At 39.5% G+C, this 17,087-nt stretch overlaps 1 protein-coding gene across 1 annotated transcript; it reads right to left on the bottom strand.

Annotated features, from left to right (window-relative positions):
* Positions 1–2,509: 2,509 nt before the first annotated feature.
* LOC119155476 (riboflavin-binding protein) lies at positions 2,510–15,286 on the bottom strand. Its single transcript, XM_037404224.1, has 6 exons — positions 15,215–15,286; positions 14,234–14,391; positions 13,403–13,502; positions 12,111–12,239; positions 6,923–7,034; positions 2,510–2,868 (listed from the first exon to the last, which is right to left on the bottom strand). The coding sequence occupies exons 2-6, from the start codon at positions 14,370–14,372 to the stop codon at positions 2,632–2,634; spliced, it is 717 nt and encodes a 238-aa protein (XP_037260121.1). The 5' UTR covers positions 14,373–14,391; positions 15,215–15,286; the 3' UTR covers positions 2,510–2,631.
* Between the last annotated feature and the right edge of the window lie 1,801 nt (positions 15,287–17,087).

Below are 17,087 nucleotides of genomic sequence, written 5' to 3'. Positions count from 1 at the left end.
AGATTGTCTAAGATGTAAATTACTGTGAGTATAAAGCAGCTAGAGAGAACAAACAACAGCTTAGGAAGGCTGGTATATTCACATGAAGGTTTTGTAATACAACCAAGTTCAAAGCAATAAGCCTAGGAGTTAAGATCACAGTTCACAGCTCTTGGACCAGGAGTGGAAAAGAGTAATGCCAAGAAAAAAATGAGGAATCGTTAACACATGGACGCTGGAGGCATGCAAATAATCAGAACAATGCTGTTGTAGACATGGGCACTGCAATTAGGGAGGTGTGTAGAGAGGCAGGGACATGGTGCTCTCTCTGTAGGTCAGCCTTAACATGCCATGGAGCGTGGCTTTGTTTTGTACAGTTTAGGGAGGATATTAATGACTGGAGAAGGTACAGGGAAGAGCCTTAAGTATGATTTAAGGAGAGAGGGTACATGTTGTAATGACATATGTAAACTCAATAGAGCTAATATGGAGCTAATTGCTAAGGAGCAGTTTGATGCAGTGTATATACTGCTGAGCAGGAAAGCAAAGCTGAATACCGAAGAACTCTTTAATACAACAGGCTTTAGCGAGAACCTGTGGCTGAAAGCTGAAACATGTTAAATTAGGGATAATCTTTAACACTGAGGAAATAAATGATCAGGAGCATTGGCAATACTCTGTTATGTGGAGTTTTAAATCAAGACTGAAAGTCTTTCTGGATGATAACTTGTATTTGAACAAAATATATCTGGATCAATGAAAGAACAACCAAGAGGTATGGGACAATTTCTGTGCTAGGGACAACTGAGTAGTTGTTGACTTTTTGGCTTAGAAAAGAGATGACCTAGAGGAAATATGGTCACTTTGCAAAATTATTGGGGTCACAAAAGAGTTACATGGTTTCCTTAGGGTACATCATGAGTCAGTGGGAAAGTTATGAATGGCAGCTAAATGATCCCTTAGCTGCTGTAGGATTCAGTGCTGTTCAAAAGCACACAATAACCACTCTCATGGGTCATCCTGAAACTAAGCATGGATGAATTGTTTGTTGAGAGTGGTTTCAAGGGTAGTTTAGCCAGAGCAAAGAGAATAAAGTGGAATGGGAAGAAAAAGAGCAGAGACACAAGCAGAAACAATTGTGCTATACTTAACAAAAACCATGAAGGAAATCTTTGATACAGAAAAGATTGGTGTTATGGCAGTGAGAGGGGATAATTAATTGTTGAATTTTGAGCACAGCAAAGTAACAAGCAGAAAAATTTCTGTTCTGATTCAGGTGCAATAAAGGACAGGGAAGAATAGAGTTAGTGAAACAGAGGGGGAAAGGACTGTCAGTGCTTTACAGAAGACCTATTTCTCGTTCTTTCTTTTCAAACAGTAGAACTGACAAATTGAATTAGCATGAAATACATATGTGACAAAGTATCATTCTATAAAACAATTCAGTGCTGGTAGGAATTTGTCCATTGTTAAATATACTGAGAAGCTGGGTGGAAGCAGAGCATGACCTAATGGGCTTAGCATTACTATTGCAGCTGTGTGAAACCATTCCAATAAATAAACAGCCCAGTGAAGAAAGTGTGCTGGATTTTTAATATTCTCATAGTTTAACAGGTTGTGCCAAGTAATTGTTTTAACTGTCGACCAGATCCTTAAATGCTGTAAGCTGCCTAGCTCCATAGCAAGCACTGAGATAATGCTGATTTTCACAATTTGATATCTGACCCACCATATTAAGTCCTTCTCATAGTTTCCCTGGTGATACCTCTATGAAAGGCTGTACAGAAAGGCACAGACCTGTCTACTCTACAGCTATGTCAGAGGGAGTATGGATGCATAACTCATTCATCCTTACTTGAGGAGTCCCTCTGGGACTGGTGCAGATTTTGGTTTTAGTTTGACTGTAACAGTGATGGTGGGAAGCAGAATTACTGATGGCAGAAACCTGACTGGGGCCCTCCCTGACACTTATGTTTGTCAGAGATCATTTTGTTTGGAATCATTTAGTAGGATTAAATTGCACTCAAATTTATGCTTCAAATTCATATTGTACTGCAGTTTAAGGTAAAAGCCCAGTGCAACTCATCGTGTATACTGGCAATATATGGATCCAGGGATTTACCTAGTATACCACAATCCCCTGGTTTGCAAGATTGTTTTTGAGATACGAAATAAATATATTTTCAGTGGTCACTAGTCAGGCTTACTGCCCTGTTTCTGCCTGCAGCATTTCTTCTTTACCTGAGCAGAGCCAGGCACACAGGAACTCAAGACAGAAGTGCTGTGTGCCTATGCTAATGAAGGGTTTGTGTTGAAGATTTGGTGCATTACTGGCACAGACTTTCAGAGGTCTCTACTTCTCACTGTTCCACCTTAAGTCAGCAGGAGCTGCTTGTGCCTCTCCTCTTTGAAAGTCAACCCTTAGTTGTTACCTCCAGGCTCCTAGCTGTTCAGTTCAAGTCATAAGATGACACCTGTGCTAACCTGTCTGGGAGCTTTGTGATGCAGATGCAAAAACATCAGAGAAAGATTAATATAACCAGCCATTGATTTATTATGCTCTAGGAAGTAAAGAATAAAGCAGGCTGGCATGATGCCCTGAGCCCAGCCTCCACGACGATTTCTCTTGTCCTGACATACATCCACCAGCATTTATCTTGTCTGTTTGCCTTCCTTCCCCTTTAGTTTCTCAAACTTCAGGAGTTTCTTTTGGCAGGCATGCTCCTCGCTGCTGCTGACGCTGGAGCTTTCCTCTGAGCTTTCTGAGAGGAGGTACTTGATTGCCATCATGTCCTTCTTGCTCATTTGCAAGCAGAGGCAGGAGGATTTGCTCACCTTAAATGACTCCCCCCACATGTTCTGGCACATGTCAATCCCATTTGCATACATCTGTGTGTCAAATAAGAAAGGCATCAATTAAATTTAAAAAGGATTGAGTTAAAATCAGTTTGTGTCAAACTGATAAACATCTATCACTTTTCAAAAATTGGTACTAAATTATAAAAAAGCATTCTGTAGTCATTTACTGTCTTGCTGTGTGCCATGCTTCATCACTTCTGATATATCTTAAAATATATATCCAGACCCACAGCTGGCAAAAGAGATTTGCCTGTTATGAGAGCAAGTGATTCCACAAAGTGCAAAGGGATCAGCTGCCAGCCCTTTGTTTACACCCTGGGGCTGACAGCCCAGCTAGCTTTCTGGGGCTGACAGACCAAAGATGTGTGTCAAAGGCTGTACAACTTGCAGCACATCAGGACACTCTGACACGTTTTAGGATCTGAGTAGTGCTGAAAGTGGCAGACAGTGCTTTGAATATGAGAATCTGTGTATCTACGGGCTAGAGACAGCCCAGTGGAGTCACAGCTCTGTGGGCTCTCATTGTGCCTGCCTCAGTGTACATCATGACTGGGCAGGACCTCACAGACAAAGAGAAGGGACATAATGTAAAAACTGCTTGAAGAAAGCTTCCAAAGTGCTGTGTCCAGTGATGCAATGGCCTTTCTGGCTCAAGAAATTGTAAACTGCAGGTTCTTGTACTCTTTTCAAGTGAATCTGTCCTGTTCTTGGTACTACACAATTTTGTAAGGCCCGTGTCACAGGACCTGTACAACCACACAACAAAGACTTCTTGTTTGCCAGACTCACGTTGTGACAACCTTCTGTCCGCCCAGCTTGAGTTTGCCTAAAGGGTATTAGCTTAAGAGTTATCGTGTCCAGCTGAAAAGTAGGCAGGGTATACACTTTATCTTGCCTGCATTACTCCCATGTGTTTGTGGTTGAAGTTCAATCTTTTCTGTTTCTATAAAGGAAGCTTTAGGTACTCCCAGAAACAAAGCTAAGAATGAAGTTGGGGGTAGGAGTGGTGGCAGGAGTAGAAGCCTTGGGAATTAAGGGGTGTTAATGACTGGAACAGTGGGCCAGGCTCCAGGACTGCTGGGCTGTGTTGCTGACTGATTGACCTTGACCAAGTCACTAGTATCTCTCTGAAGGAAGCTGTGTCTTATGTGTAATAGTTGAAGTAGTCCTTGCACATGACACTGACTCTTTAATCGCAGTGTTTCTCTTACTGCTGTAATTTCTGGATGGTATGCTGGTTTGCCGTCATTGTCAGCTCATACAAAGATCTGACACTGTGAAGCATAGAATCATACAATGGTTTTGGTTGGAAGGGACCTTAAAGACCATCCAGTTCCAACCTCCCTGCCATGGGCAGGGACGCCTTCCACTATAGCAGGTTGCTCAAAGCCCTATCCAACTGGAATCTTGGAGGTGGCCTGCATGGTTGGGAGATTTCTGCATGGAAGCTGCTCTGTATACAAAAAAATAATAATTACGAATTTAAGTCTATCATGTGAACAAGTTCTTCTTATGAGGTGTCTCCCTACATGCAAAACTATGTTGACCTATACTGTGTGGGAGGGCAGATGAGAAGAAATCATAATCATCACTTTTGCCTTAGAAATTTGTCTTTTGTGAATAATAGAGTCCATGCCACACAGCCCCAAAGACTCTGTAGTCTGCAAAATAGCTTTTCAGTTCACACTATCTCTAGCCAGGGCTTGCTCCATGGATGCTGCAGTGGCTGGAGGAGGAGTGTGGAGGTTAGTTAGTTCACTGGGAGCAATGCAGGGCCAAAACTGGAAAGGTTTCTGCTTTCTCCTTGTGTCCTTGTGTTCTCAGGGCAGGCAGATCTTAGTTGTTTCTTTCCCACTATTCCTGTGCTTTTAAGCAGCATTAGACATTTTCTTCCAGCTCCTATACAGTGCTTGGATTTCTACCTGCTTTTAGCTAATAATTCCAGAAAGTATTAAAAGATGTCATGTGGGTTTTCTTAGGTCTGTAAGAAAGATACATGGCTATGTAATGTGATCCTATTCTTGTGTCCCACAGTTCTGTAACATGTATTCAAGCTCTTCTACTTGCTAAATGGGTAATTTTGTTTTGATCTTCCTCCCAACTCTGCTTAAAAACCAGAGCATAGCCAGAATGCTGCAGCAAACAAACAGGACACACAGTCCATTTACCAAACATGTCCCTAAATTACTGCAAAGGATTCTGATTTTTCAGCTTCTTGGAAAATGTTCCAGTCTGTGTGTTGACACCGCTTGGGGAGCACTCAGCTGGGAGAACAACGACAAAATGTGCCTCATTTTAGCCAGGCCAGAACTGGCTAGGATCCATTGTGCGTTCTTAATATTCAGCATTTGTTCCAAATAGTCCTTACAACCACTGGCATATGTCAAATCTAGGGCTGCTGATTGCTGCTCCGTATGAACTGAAGGGCACCAAAAGAAAGTTAGTGTGTGCGCACAGTGCTCTGACATTGGAGAATTCTCTGTGCTTCTGGGTAACAGTAACTTTCTTTTCCACGAGTGGAGTCCAAACCAAGCGAGTCAAGTGTTTGTATATCATGTAATTTTCATATGGGAAATGTGTTTTTTGTAAGTCCTCTGAATAAACTTCATCTTTACTTTTACTTACCATGCAAGCCTATTTTTGGTTAAAAACATGGGCAGTTTAGGGTGTGGTTCCATTTAGTTTGGGAATAGCTGTGCCTGGCTTCAAGTGATAAGATGTCTGGATTTGCCGCATGTTTTTCACTGCAGATGGTATATTTTCTTTAAGAAATAAGTACAAGGGAATTCAAGGTTAAAAATTCCTATCTCTGGACCAAGGACAGTTTGAACAGGGACTGGAGATTATTTACAGAGATTATAATTTCATTTTTCATTTCAACTGGAACTACTGATGATTTAGCACATCTGGGAAACTAAACTTTAAGTTTCTGCAGCCCATTTGTTTTTTGGCCACTTTCCTGAGCCTGCTGATTAGTGTCACTGTCACAAGGCAAACAGCAATCCTGCACTAACTGAACTGTGACTTCTACTTATATCAGTTGCTTCTGGAAGTACTGCATGTGAAATGAATTCAAAGCAATAAATCTGGGATCTCTGCAAGCTGTACTACCAGTCCCTAAGCATGACACTGGAATTTTGTTTACTTCTGCAATTTGGACGGTTTTCATGGACTCAGTGAAGATCAACTGTTAAAAATATTTGAATAAGTGTAGCAGTTTTGAGTTGTACTATATTGCCCTGATGCTATGCTGACTTGAGTCACTAGGAAAAATTCTACCTGACTCTTGAAAGGTCTGTAGATCAGGTTCTAGGCAACCTTGCTCCTGTAAGTCTTGTTAGTTCTCATTTTATACACTTTTGCTCATAAAATTAGTTATCTCAACCATTGGAACTGTCTCGGAAAGATGGGATGAGCTCTCAGAAAGCTTGTGAGTGCTGCTCTTTGACTACCAGTTATAAAGAAGAAAGTTAGCTCAGCCTAGCCATTGGCAGACACAATGGAGAACATGCTTGAGAGATATGATAGGTCTACGGAGAACAATAGGGAGACAATTAGAAGAATGTCAGAACTCAGGGATTTGGAGGATGGAGGAGGACTTAAACATAACAAGGTAAAATAAAGGAAAGGGCAAAGATACCTAATAGGCAAGAAAACCTTAAAAATTCCTTAGCGATTTGAGAACTCGCATCCCTATTTAAAAAGACAGAGGCATATAAAGCCCCACATTATGTAAGGAGCCTTATAAAATGCATCTCAGTGTCTCTGTAGTATGAACAAAGGTATTTTATCTTTTACCTTCTAAACCCCACTGTGGTTAAAATGTCAGTGCTGCTTGAACTTTTTACTTTTGTTTCATAAGTGGTATGAATAGTGATCAATTAAATGTATATATCCTTAGAGTAAGCAATCTACATAAATACAAATTTTTTAAAAATATATACTTTAAAAGTATGATGTAGGTATGGCTTGAAACTGCTTAAATAAAAATAATTCACCTGTTGCTTGTGTTTTACACCCCTATATTCAGGAAAAAGCAGAGAACTTTCAATGCCATTTTTTCTCTCCAGTTGGGTTTTCTTACCTCACTGTATGGAATACATTTATTCTTACAGCGATTTTCTCCACTTTCATCCCATTCCCAGTCTGTCAGCCAGTTACGAACACATGTGGAATCATCTTTGCAGGCTTCATACCTTCATGGAGATTAGTGTGGAAGACACAGTTATTTCTTTCACTTTTTTTTCAGTGGACTCAGATTCAACTCAAGAAGCCTATGTGGGCTATCTTAGTAACATGGTATGGTTGCACAGTGCAGCTTAGCAACAGATCTTCAAGAACTGTGCACATTATCTTAGCTTGACATGTACATAAACTCTGAGCTGGCCAGGAAGACCTAAATCCCAATGAAAACTAAACAGTTCACCCGCTATGTTTTATACTCACAGATTTAAGTAAAGGGCTTATGTTCTGAGGAGCCACACTCATTCATGCAGTGTCTTCTGCTTGGTTATGTTTGCTCATGTTACTGCGTGGAGGGAGTTTCATGAATGCCCATGTTCAATATTGTGACACAACACAGGTGTGCTGTGAACTGTCACTTGAGGGAGATGTGGGGAAAGTTTGTATTTATGGATTAATATGGAAAAAGAAGAATATTTTCTGGGCAGGGAGTTGCTCTGTATACTGAAATAAGGAAAATCCACAAACAAAATCATGTAAACTAATAGGCTGCCAGCCTCAGGACGACATTATCAAAAGAAGTTAAACTTGAAGTGAAGGAGGAAAGAGAAGAGTTTTGCAGGGTATAAATCTAAAATTTTAAGTTTTAAGTTAATTTTAACTTGTAAGCAGTAATGTAAAAAAAGCCTATACATGGCCTGGAATAAGTATGGTATGCAACTGGCTGGTCCATGTGATGAGAGATCTCATGACTTAACATTACCCTACATTATTTCCTTCCTTCCACTTATTTTTATATTCTACTTTTTGGCTCTTGCCTTTCTGCAAATCAGTTGACTTCTACTTAAATTTAATCTCAATGGCTTTGGGTGGACTATTCACACCTGTAACTGAGAGTGCCAAAACCATGAGGCACAGCTTTTAAAAAGGTAGCCATCATTCAGTAGGGTATTTATAATTAATACCTTTGGATATATTTTCTGCTTGTCATTTTTAATCTTCAGAGTTATGTTTCCAAAACTATTTTGATATCATGAGGGTTGCAGACTTACAGTTTTAAATGAAATATGAGGTTGTCATGTGGTTACAGAACTACACGAACTAGTGTAGTACATTGCAGTATGTTTGCTGTGCAGAAAGGTAAGAACATGCACATCTCAAAGCCTTCACACAGGTTTTCTGGGCTATTTGGAAAGAGAAAGAGCAGTAATGGAGGGTAACCAGGGCCTGAACCAAACAGGTCTAGGGCAGGAGACTTGTATGCCCAAATGCGTTCATCCATGAATCTGCTGTCAGGGGTAGGGGCTCTGCTGGAAATACAGGCTGCAATTTGAAAATTAATATAATGTGACACTAACAGGCAGATCCTACCAGTTTGTGCCATGAATGGATTTGGGACTAGGAACTAAAAGAATAATCGGTTTGTTGTTTGTTAGCTGCTGTGTGTACCCTGACTGAGAAATCCACACAGAGGTAACTCCCCAGTGACAGCTGTTTCTCTAATGCTGGTCTCTTTGCCTGCCTGAAGTCATGCCAGTGAGGACAATCAATACAAACTTTTTGTTAATCACCATCTACGAACCCTCCACATGCCAGCACCACATTCAACAATTAGCCCTTGATTCTTCAAGCCGTGTTGGCATGTCCTTTATTTTATGCATGCACCTAAATTCACTGCTTTCTAGCAAAGTCGATCAGTATCTTCTGTGAGCTGCCTAATACTAGCACCCTCACTGAAAGCAGTTGTGCCCTTCCCACAGTCGCCTTTTTTGCTTTCCTTTCTTATTTGGCTGCTTTCAGCCTGATGGGTTCCCAGACCAGGGTTGCTTCATGGTATCTCAGACAGTGCTACTAGCACATGAGTAGGGACATGGTAAGGTAAAGAACGAGCAGCCCTTGGGGCTGAGGAGAGGGCAGAACTGCTTCTGTTGAAATTAGTGTCACCTTCAGATATACTTTTCAGATTATGAATATTTCAGACTTCTACTGAACTGGAGCATTCATGCTATGGATCTAGTTTCCTCAGGAAATTGAATTAAATATGTTTATTAAAGTGTTTATGTTTTTATTCAGTATTATCTACTGAATTGTTAGATGAAATGTTTCCTAATTATGATTATTGCCTGACTTTGTGGTTTGTTATATAACCAGGTAGCAAGGCATAACTCTATTGCTACAAGTTTTTCTTTATCCCAGTGGAAGTAATTATGAAGCTAACTTTATGAAAAATCGTGACTTATGAAAAGTCTGATTTCTGCTGTCCAGAAACCAGTAAGTGGTTTCTTCAAACATTAATTAAAACCTGTGAGAAACATAAACATAAATACTTAAAAGATCCTCCCTGAATGTATTAGCTCCCTATGCACAATGGGCAGGATATTTTTATTTTAAAGCTTCCCTTCCCCCCTTTTTTATAATTAGCTGTTTCTCTTTTAAAGGGTACAGGGCCCTTTCCCAGGTGGATCAGAAAATGGCTTGTACATCAGGCTCTTTCAAAAGCAATAGTTTTAAGACTAGTGGGGGCAAGGAATCCTAAGACTAAAGAAAGAAAAGGAAGGCCCCAAGCTAGTTAGATGAATTTCTTTTAAATGAAGTCACTGCTCATTCTGAATCCTCTGCACATTTCTGGCCACAAAGACATACAGTATGCAGCAGGCACACTCACGGCATGTAGAGAAAGTAGGTCACATCACTAGCAGTGCTACAGCACGCTAACGGGAAACCGGTGAATAGAACATGAAAAAATGTTATTTTAAATCACCAGAAATAGTGGGAATTTTGTCCAGGCTCTTTTCTAGCCTCAGGCCTTAAGCAGGGTGAGGGAATGCATTTCACATTGGCATTAGGCAGGCACACAGACTAGCATGCATGGTAATGGGTCATCATTACATTTTTGATTCAGGCCAGTCACCTATGACGCCAACAGGGGCAATAGATCATTCATTGTTCAGTATTTGTTTAGAGTAGAGCCTACTCTCTGCCAGGAGAGTCTATACTGGAAAAGTGTCGGGTTTTCCTATGCAGCAGCTCTCAATCACACCGCTTCATACTTTCCAATGACAAAAGTTAAAAATGCTGTTTATCTGGAGGTTCTGGCAGTACCCAGGTGACACTGAGTGTTTTGCTATGTAATATTGACCTCCCATATACACTTTGGTGTAGATCTTGTAGATACTAAGGCTGGCTTAAACCAGTTCATAGATGCAAACTAAACTTACAGGGTGTATTTTCTTTAATCTTTACACTTTCACTGGATATAGCAGTTGAGTGATGACTTTGTGCGCTACTTATTTTGGGACACTTTTGGTTTAGATCTTGGTATTCTATGGCTTTGCCCGTTAGATCTATTCTGAAGCTCAGTGGCAACTTCAATGCTTTACTATCCAAATGCTTTCAAATTTTGGTAATAATTGCTTCTGAGCTTTGAGATTCTGAGCACTGAGGTAAATTCAAGGTGTCAGTCTTTATGTTCAAGGAGGTCAATAATCTGGACTCAGTTTAGATTACCAAAAATTTAGGAAGGAAGACAAATCTGTTCATGAGGCACATGGAGTTTCCTAAAACAAAAATAAAATTTCTCACTAGAGGAAACTGTAGGGAAGCTAAGAAATACATCAGCCCTTCTCACTATCTTCCATTACAAATCCAATCTGTGCTTTTTGTTTCCTTCCCTGGCACAAAGAAATGGAGACATATTTAAAGACAAATCCTACCAAAATACTTCACTGCATACATGACTTTGCCCTTGGAGAGTAGGCGAAAGTGAAAATGGATCCATGTGTCAACAATATTCAAGTTGCATAACCACTAGAGAAAGCACCGGACAGAGCAGTGCAAGACAACCTGACCATGCCCTACTGTGTGTTCTGTATTTTTCGTGCTTCCAAGAAAAGCCCTTTATAACATTTTTAGAAGTATTTAAGGTTTTCTGTGATTTTCAGAGCAACCTAAGAGATTCAGACATTCACAGTTCATTACTTTCTAGGGATGCTAGCTGTTACTACAGTGTGAACACAGCCTGTGCTGTTTTTACTATGCTCCTTGCCAATTTAAGCATATAGACTAGTTATTGTAGTTACCAGGCACAACATTAATATGGAACCGACTGAGATTTATATGTCACATGATGACATTATTTAAGATCCTACATCTCAAAACAGGGAGGGAGGGAGGAAGGAAGGGAGAGATATATGCTGGATATGGACCACTGAAAAAACTTCAGTTATCCCACCTGGGTATAATACTCCTACCCCAAGACTAAGAACAAATGGGTGCTGGGTTTTCCCCCTGCACGTCTTGTACTCAAAAAATAATGTGATTCCCTGATGCTATATTTGGGGAAACAAAATTAAATGCTATTATGCTCGCTCATTGCTACTAATATTTTTAGCATTACTTGGCTGCAGATTTCTCTGAGATTCAGGCTTTTACAAGTGATTTTAGAAAGAAGGATGATGGAAGGGAGGAGAAAAGGCCAAGGGTGAATAATTAAGGAATTAAGCTAATTTTTTATATGCATGAATTGAAAACATACAGGAAAGGGCTGCTTTCATGATTTTGTACTGCATTTTATACATATAAAATACTTGATCATGATATGATACATTTATTTAGATGTAAAATGCTAACTGTATAAATGCTAACTCACAGGCATGGACTTTCCAAAGGCTGGGCAGGCCCTCACTGCTGTTAGTGCCTGTAAAGGTGGTGAGAGCTCCTCTGTTGTGTCAGGCAGTTCTGATGCCACTGCACTGCATCCTCACGGAGAGCAGGGGCAGTGCTGTCCCTGAGTCACTAAACTCTCTTCAGTGACTCAGGGACAGCACTGAGAGTTTAGTGACTCCATCTTGCATTCAGCCTGTGTCATTATTATTTTGGGGGTAGTAGCTTAGCAGAGGAAAAAGCAGAGATGGCAAACAAGAAATGAAAAGGAAGAACAAGAGAAAAGGCATAAAGGGGTGCAACACCATCAAATCTTAGTGCTTCTTGATTGGGAGATCTGTGCTTCATCCAACCATGCTCCTTGACACCCTAGTAACACAGGCATATTAAAGCTAAATAAAAATACATCGATAAAGAGCTGAACATACCAGTCATCACAAAAGCTTTGACACAGTGGAACAGACTGAATAGCAGCAGCGTAGTTGGGATGGATCCAGCGAGCAGCATGTGGAGAACACCGGTAAAAGCACTCAATTTTCTTTGTGAAATCTTCACAGCTGTGGTGGGTGAGAAAAGCCACAAATAAGCCTGCTTCTTAGCGTCAAGGCTATAGCCTCAGTTTTCTAGACCTGCTTTGATGTGGATGCAATACTACAGATTAAGAGAAAAACATAGAGAAGCATCCTTTCGTCCTGTAGTGTCTAGGTTCCAAACTCATTCCTTTGGCATTGTGTACAGACTCTGACTGTGCAATTACCGTAGCCAGCTAAAGACTGCACAAATGTTTCCATGCATATTTCAGCCCTATTTATGTAAGCTTTCCGTAAACTTCTGAAGCCTTGAGTTTTCCTGGCAAGAATGTTTCCAGGCAATAATAAAATGTAGTTTAAAACTATAGTACAAACTTCTTCTATGTTGTAGCCTGATGGTTTCACTGATCTTCAGATTTTCCCACAGCCCAGCTGAAGTTACTTAAAAACAGCATACTGTTGCTGCTCTTCTGGGAGTGGCAGGCAATAGCTGTTACTTTTGCACATCTGTTTTTGCTTAATTGTTTTGTACTTTCATTCTTTTATTTCTATAACTTGCCATGTTTCACAGCTCTAACAGGGTACTAAAAATCTTAATTATGAAGACATTCTTCATGGTTACAAAACCCACAGGACTACAAGAATTTTTATTCTAAATATTCATGAGTTTTTGGACTCAATTTTTATTCTAAATATTCATGAGTTTTTGGACTCATGTGCATTTTGTTTGCAAGACTTAATAATCCATTTGATCTGTTTTCTAAACAAAGGATGAAGCCTTGTCTGTATTGACTAGGGGTCACACTCACGGGTATGTGATGGTTGCTTTGGAGAGCTACAGAGGTGCAGTGTCGTTGATACCTACTGGTTTTATGACTGCTTTGCATTGCTAGTTCTGGTTCTATACTGAAAGTAAACTTAAAAAACCATAAGCTTTTCCTGATAAAATCGTGGCATAAATCTTTCTGCACAAATAGTATATACTTAGGGATTCATAGGGTTTTGTGAGAACAGTCGTGGGTTTGGTCAGGTGTAGAGAAAAGATGGTGGAACTAGGCTGGGTGGCATAATCTCTAAGGCAACCCAGGGACTGTCCATCAGCAGCTCCAAGGGCAGTGACCATTAGTTGTGTGGCTGCTACAGCATAGCTCCATTGAATCGGGAAACAGACAACATCAAAGCTGACTTACGATTTACTGAGCTGCCCACATCTGTTCCAGTAGCTGTTGTTTACTTTAATTACTGGGGAATGAGCCAATTGCTCTGTGAAGTCTGCATAGCAACAGGAAGCTGTTAGGAAGGAAACAGGGATCTTGCAATAAGGATATTTTTAATACTATCTCAAAATGATAAGATTAATACTGACTCCAAATGTAAGATGAATCTGTTCTGATCCATAACATGATAAAATTTCTTAGTACTAACTAAAAGATGTACACAAGCTCTATCTTTTTCTTTTTGGAAGTAGTAATGTAAATGCTAAGTGAGGTGGACTGGCGTCAACAGTGCTTTGTCAAGGTGTGCCCAGAGAGCCCCAAGAATTTTACTAGTGTTCTGCCAGATGTTATGTCCTGAGGGATACTTTGAAAGCTACCAAACATAAAAAGGGAATTGAAGAAATATAATAAATACTATACTTTGCTCACTATAGAATTTTGATTTCAACCTTCCCCCTTTGGTGTCTACTACAATTAATTAATTTTTATACTTAATTACATAAACCAAATTAATCTTTGCTGTAAACTTTTTTAGCAGATGGAGCTGCAAGAAAAGTAAACTGCACTAGAATTTTTTAAGAAAACATATGAAATCAATGAGAGTTTTGCAGCTGACTATGTTAAGAACAAGAATCTTACTCTTGGTTCGCATGCAGCAAAACGCCAGTGAAGGAAGCTTTTCAAATGCAATATGTACCTATATATCTTATATAATTTTGAGAAATTAAGGGAACTGCCAAAACAATTAGTGCATACAAAGCTGTACTTCTAGACTATATTTGGCAAAAATTAAACCACTCTTACATTTAGCATACAGAGTGCATTCATGCATATTTGGCTCAGGACTTGGCTTTGGTTTGTGGGTGTCCCCTTCCAGGCATCCGTATTTTTGGCAGGTAGATGATGTTATGACAGCAAAGAGAGTGACAGCAAACCTCAGCATTGTTGTTCGTTTTTTTTTCCTGTATGGAAAGAAGTCTTTATTTATATCCTTTATTTCTGGGAGAAGTCATAATACTAAAAGGAAAGACTGCTTTCAAAAAGCTACATATATAACCACATAAAATATGCTCAGCAAAGATGCACACATAAATATTAAGACACACGCTCTCCCTTTCTCTTTGTTTATATCTGAACACTTATACTTCTGCTATGTATTTTTGAGGTTTGGTGGCAAGTGATAAAAGCTATCAATATTCCAGGCTATTTGTGAAAACATATTATAATTTTCAGTATTTAAGAAAATTACTTTAAATTTCTTACACCAGCCTGAGCTTATCTTTGAACGCTTCCAAGAGACATTTCTCTGCTTCACTAGAAAAGATTAATTAGTTCTAAAACTTGCAGAGTTGTTTTGCACACTTGGAAATTACACATTTAATGCAACTGCAAGTGAGCTAGTAGCGGTCAGCACCTAAGCTGGATAAGTTACATTGATAACTTGCCTTTGTTGAGGCTATGCTAATTTATACTTAAGAATCTGACCCATTATGTTCTGCCTCTTTTGTAGTTTGGTCAAAAATGCAAGATAAAAACTTTTTGTCTGTGCAACTAAAATTTCTCTAAAACACAGACTATGCATTAGTAAGCTGTATAGATAAATCTAGAACCTGTTACATAGATTAAGGCATGATTCTTTATAGTTGAATATTCCTGTTATCTTTTTGGAATAATTCTGCCTGAATAAGGACTGCAGCTTCTCTATGTACCCAGACTTTTCAGATACAAAGGAAACAACATGTTACAGAAGAAGAAAACTCTCCAAACTCTCAGTAGTTTTCTCACCTCTTTTGCTGTCCTTCTGGGTGATACTTCTCCCTGGAACAGGAACACAGTAAATTGCTTTTCTCATTTTCCACTTTATATACATACCATCTGGCATCAGTGCTCCAGAATTTGTTTGCCCTGGAAGAGTTCCTTGACCCTTTGGAATGCTAACATAGATTTATCTCAAAAGCAGAAGCAATGACCAGCACATAATGCCCTTTTATTGCTTGCAAATGTTGACGTGATAAAGAGGAAAGCACAAACATAGGTTAGAATTAGAAAAACAACAGCTCTCCTATCTACCAAATACAACTACCCCCCCCCCCCCCGATTTTTCAATGATTCTTTGTATTATTAATTATTACATTCATTTCTACAACAGTTTCACAGGGCTTTTATCACAGATTGGGACTTCACTGAATTACAGACATTCCCAGGTCTTTGCTCTTTCTTCACAAGATCCCTTTAAAGCCTGCTGCTGTTCACTCTGGTTGCTCTACCTGCCTCATATGTACTCTCCAACCAATGTCACAAGCACTACAAGAAACTGTTGCTTGTACCATTGATAACTGGTTTCCTGGATTTCACTGGGAGATCTGCTTTCTGCAAAGAGGATTCTGCATCTGAACATAAACCATCACATAAGGTAAATATGGTGATCACAAATAGTTACGTTTGCTTTCATAGATGAAACCTTGTTGAATACTGTAAAGAGCAGCACCACTTAGTACCTTGCAATTATTTAGATGCATAAGGGAAGTAGCATCTGTTGGTTTTGTGTTTAAAACAGAACACTGGTTTGTCAGATAATACTCTGGCACCGTTATTTACAGACCTTTTTTGCTTGAAAAACAAACATTGGCACACTGGAAGAGTGGTATGAATCTCGTTGAGCAAACTCACTGAGCATGAAAATAAAACAATCTCTATAAGCTGTAAGAACTGATTCCTACCCTAGCTCTAGTAAATGCCTTAAGGCAAAAGCCTTGCTGGCCTAAAAAGAGCCGTTTCCAGATCAGTGGAAACTGAGTGATTTTTATGTTCCAGAATGAATTTAATTAAGACAAGTTTAAAGAATTTATTTAATTAAGGCAAGTTTAAAGAATGAATTAAGGCAAGCTTAACAAGGCATAAAGTAACTATAGGAGAAAGTAAAGTAAATCTAATGGCTTATTACCCATGTCTTCACCTCATGTGGCTTGATCTAGCGTTGGCTGAAAATCAGAGCTCCTTGCTGATTTGTAATGTAAAGGGTTCGTGCATACTGCTCGGCACCCTAGATCTGTGTAGTCATACAAAATTAAGTCCCCTATATAATATGAACACTCACTTTCAACATTGTGATGAGTGGACGGGCTAGCCAGCTTGGTAAAAAGCACAGAAATGGTACATGCTCTGTGCCTTACTGCTCAGTTTGCATAAAATATATGCATGCTTGTAAAGGTGTAAGCATGCCAGGAGCTTTCTTGTAATGCCTCTGTTCGCTGAATTGACATACAAATTGTATTAAGCTATAGGAAACTGGGATCTCTTTCAGGCTTTGAGTATGAGCCAAATGGGACCACTTGCTGGGAGATTAGGCAGAGTTGCTAACAGCAGGAAGGAAAATTGTCATATGTTTGCGATTTCTCAGACTTGGCTTTGGTTAGCAAGACATGTAAGCAGGCTCAGGCTAAGGAGCTTTTAGAGATCACAGCTATACATCTTCATCACCTAAGAAGTGAACAGTGATTATTTTTTCTTAAAGTATTCTCTGGCTAAGTTATTTTGTGTGTTGTCTTATACTGAGAAATTCATTAAAGGAAGTTTCTCACCTGTTCCCATACTTGAACGTGTCATTTCTCTTTATTTGTTAAAATTGAACTTATTTTCAAGTACTTGGTGATGTTGT

The sequence above is a fragment of the Falco rusticolus genome, chromosome 11 (genome assembly GCF_015220075.1).
Source record: "Falco rusticolus isolate bFalRus1 chromosome 11, bFalRus1.pri, whole genome shotgun sequence".
NCBI classification, from domain to species: Eukaryota; Metazoa; Chordata; class Aves; order Falconiformes; family Falconidae; genus Falco; species Falco rusticolus.
This window is presented reverse-complemented; position numbering and strand designations above follow the sequence as displayed.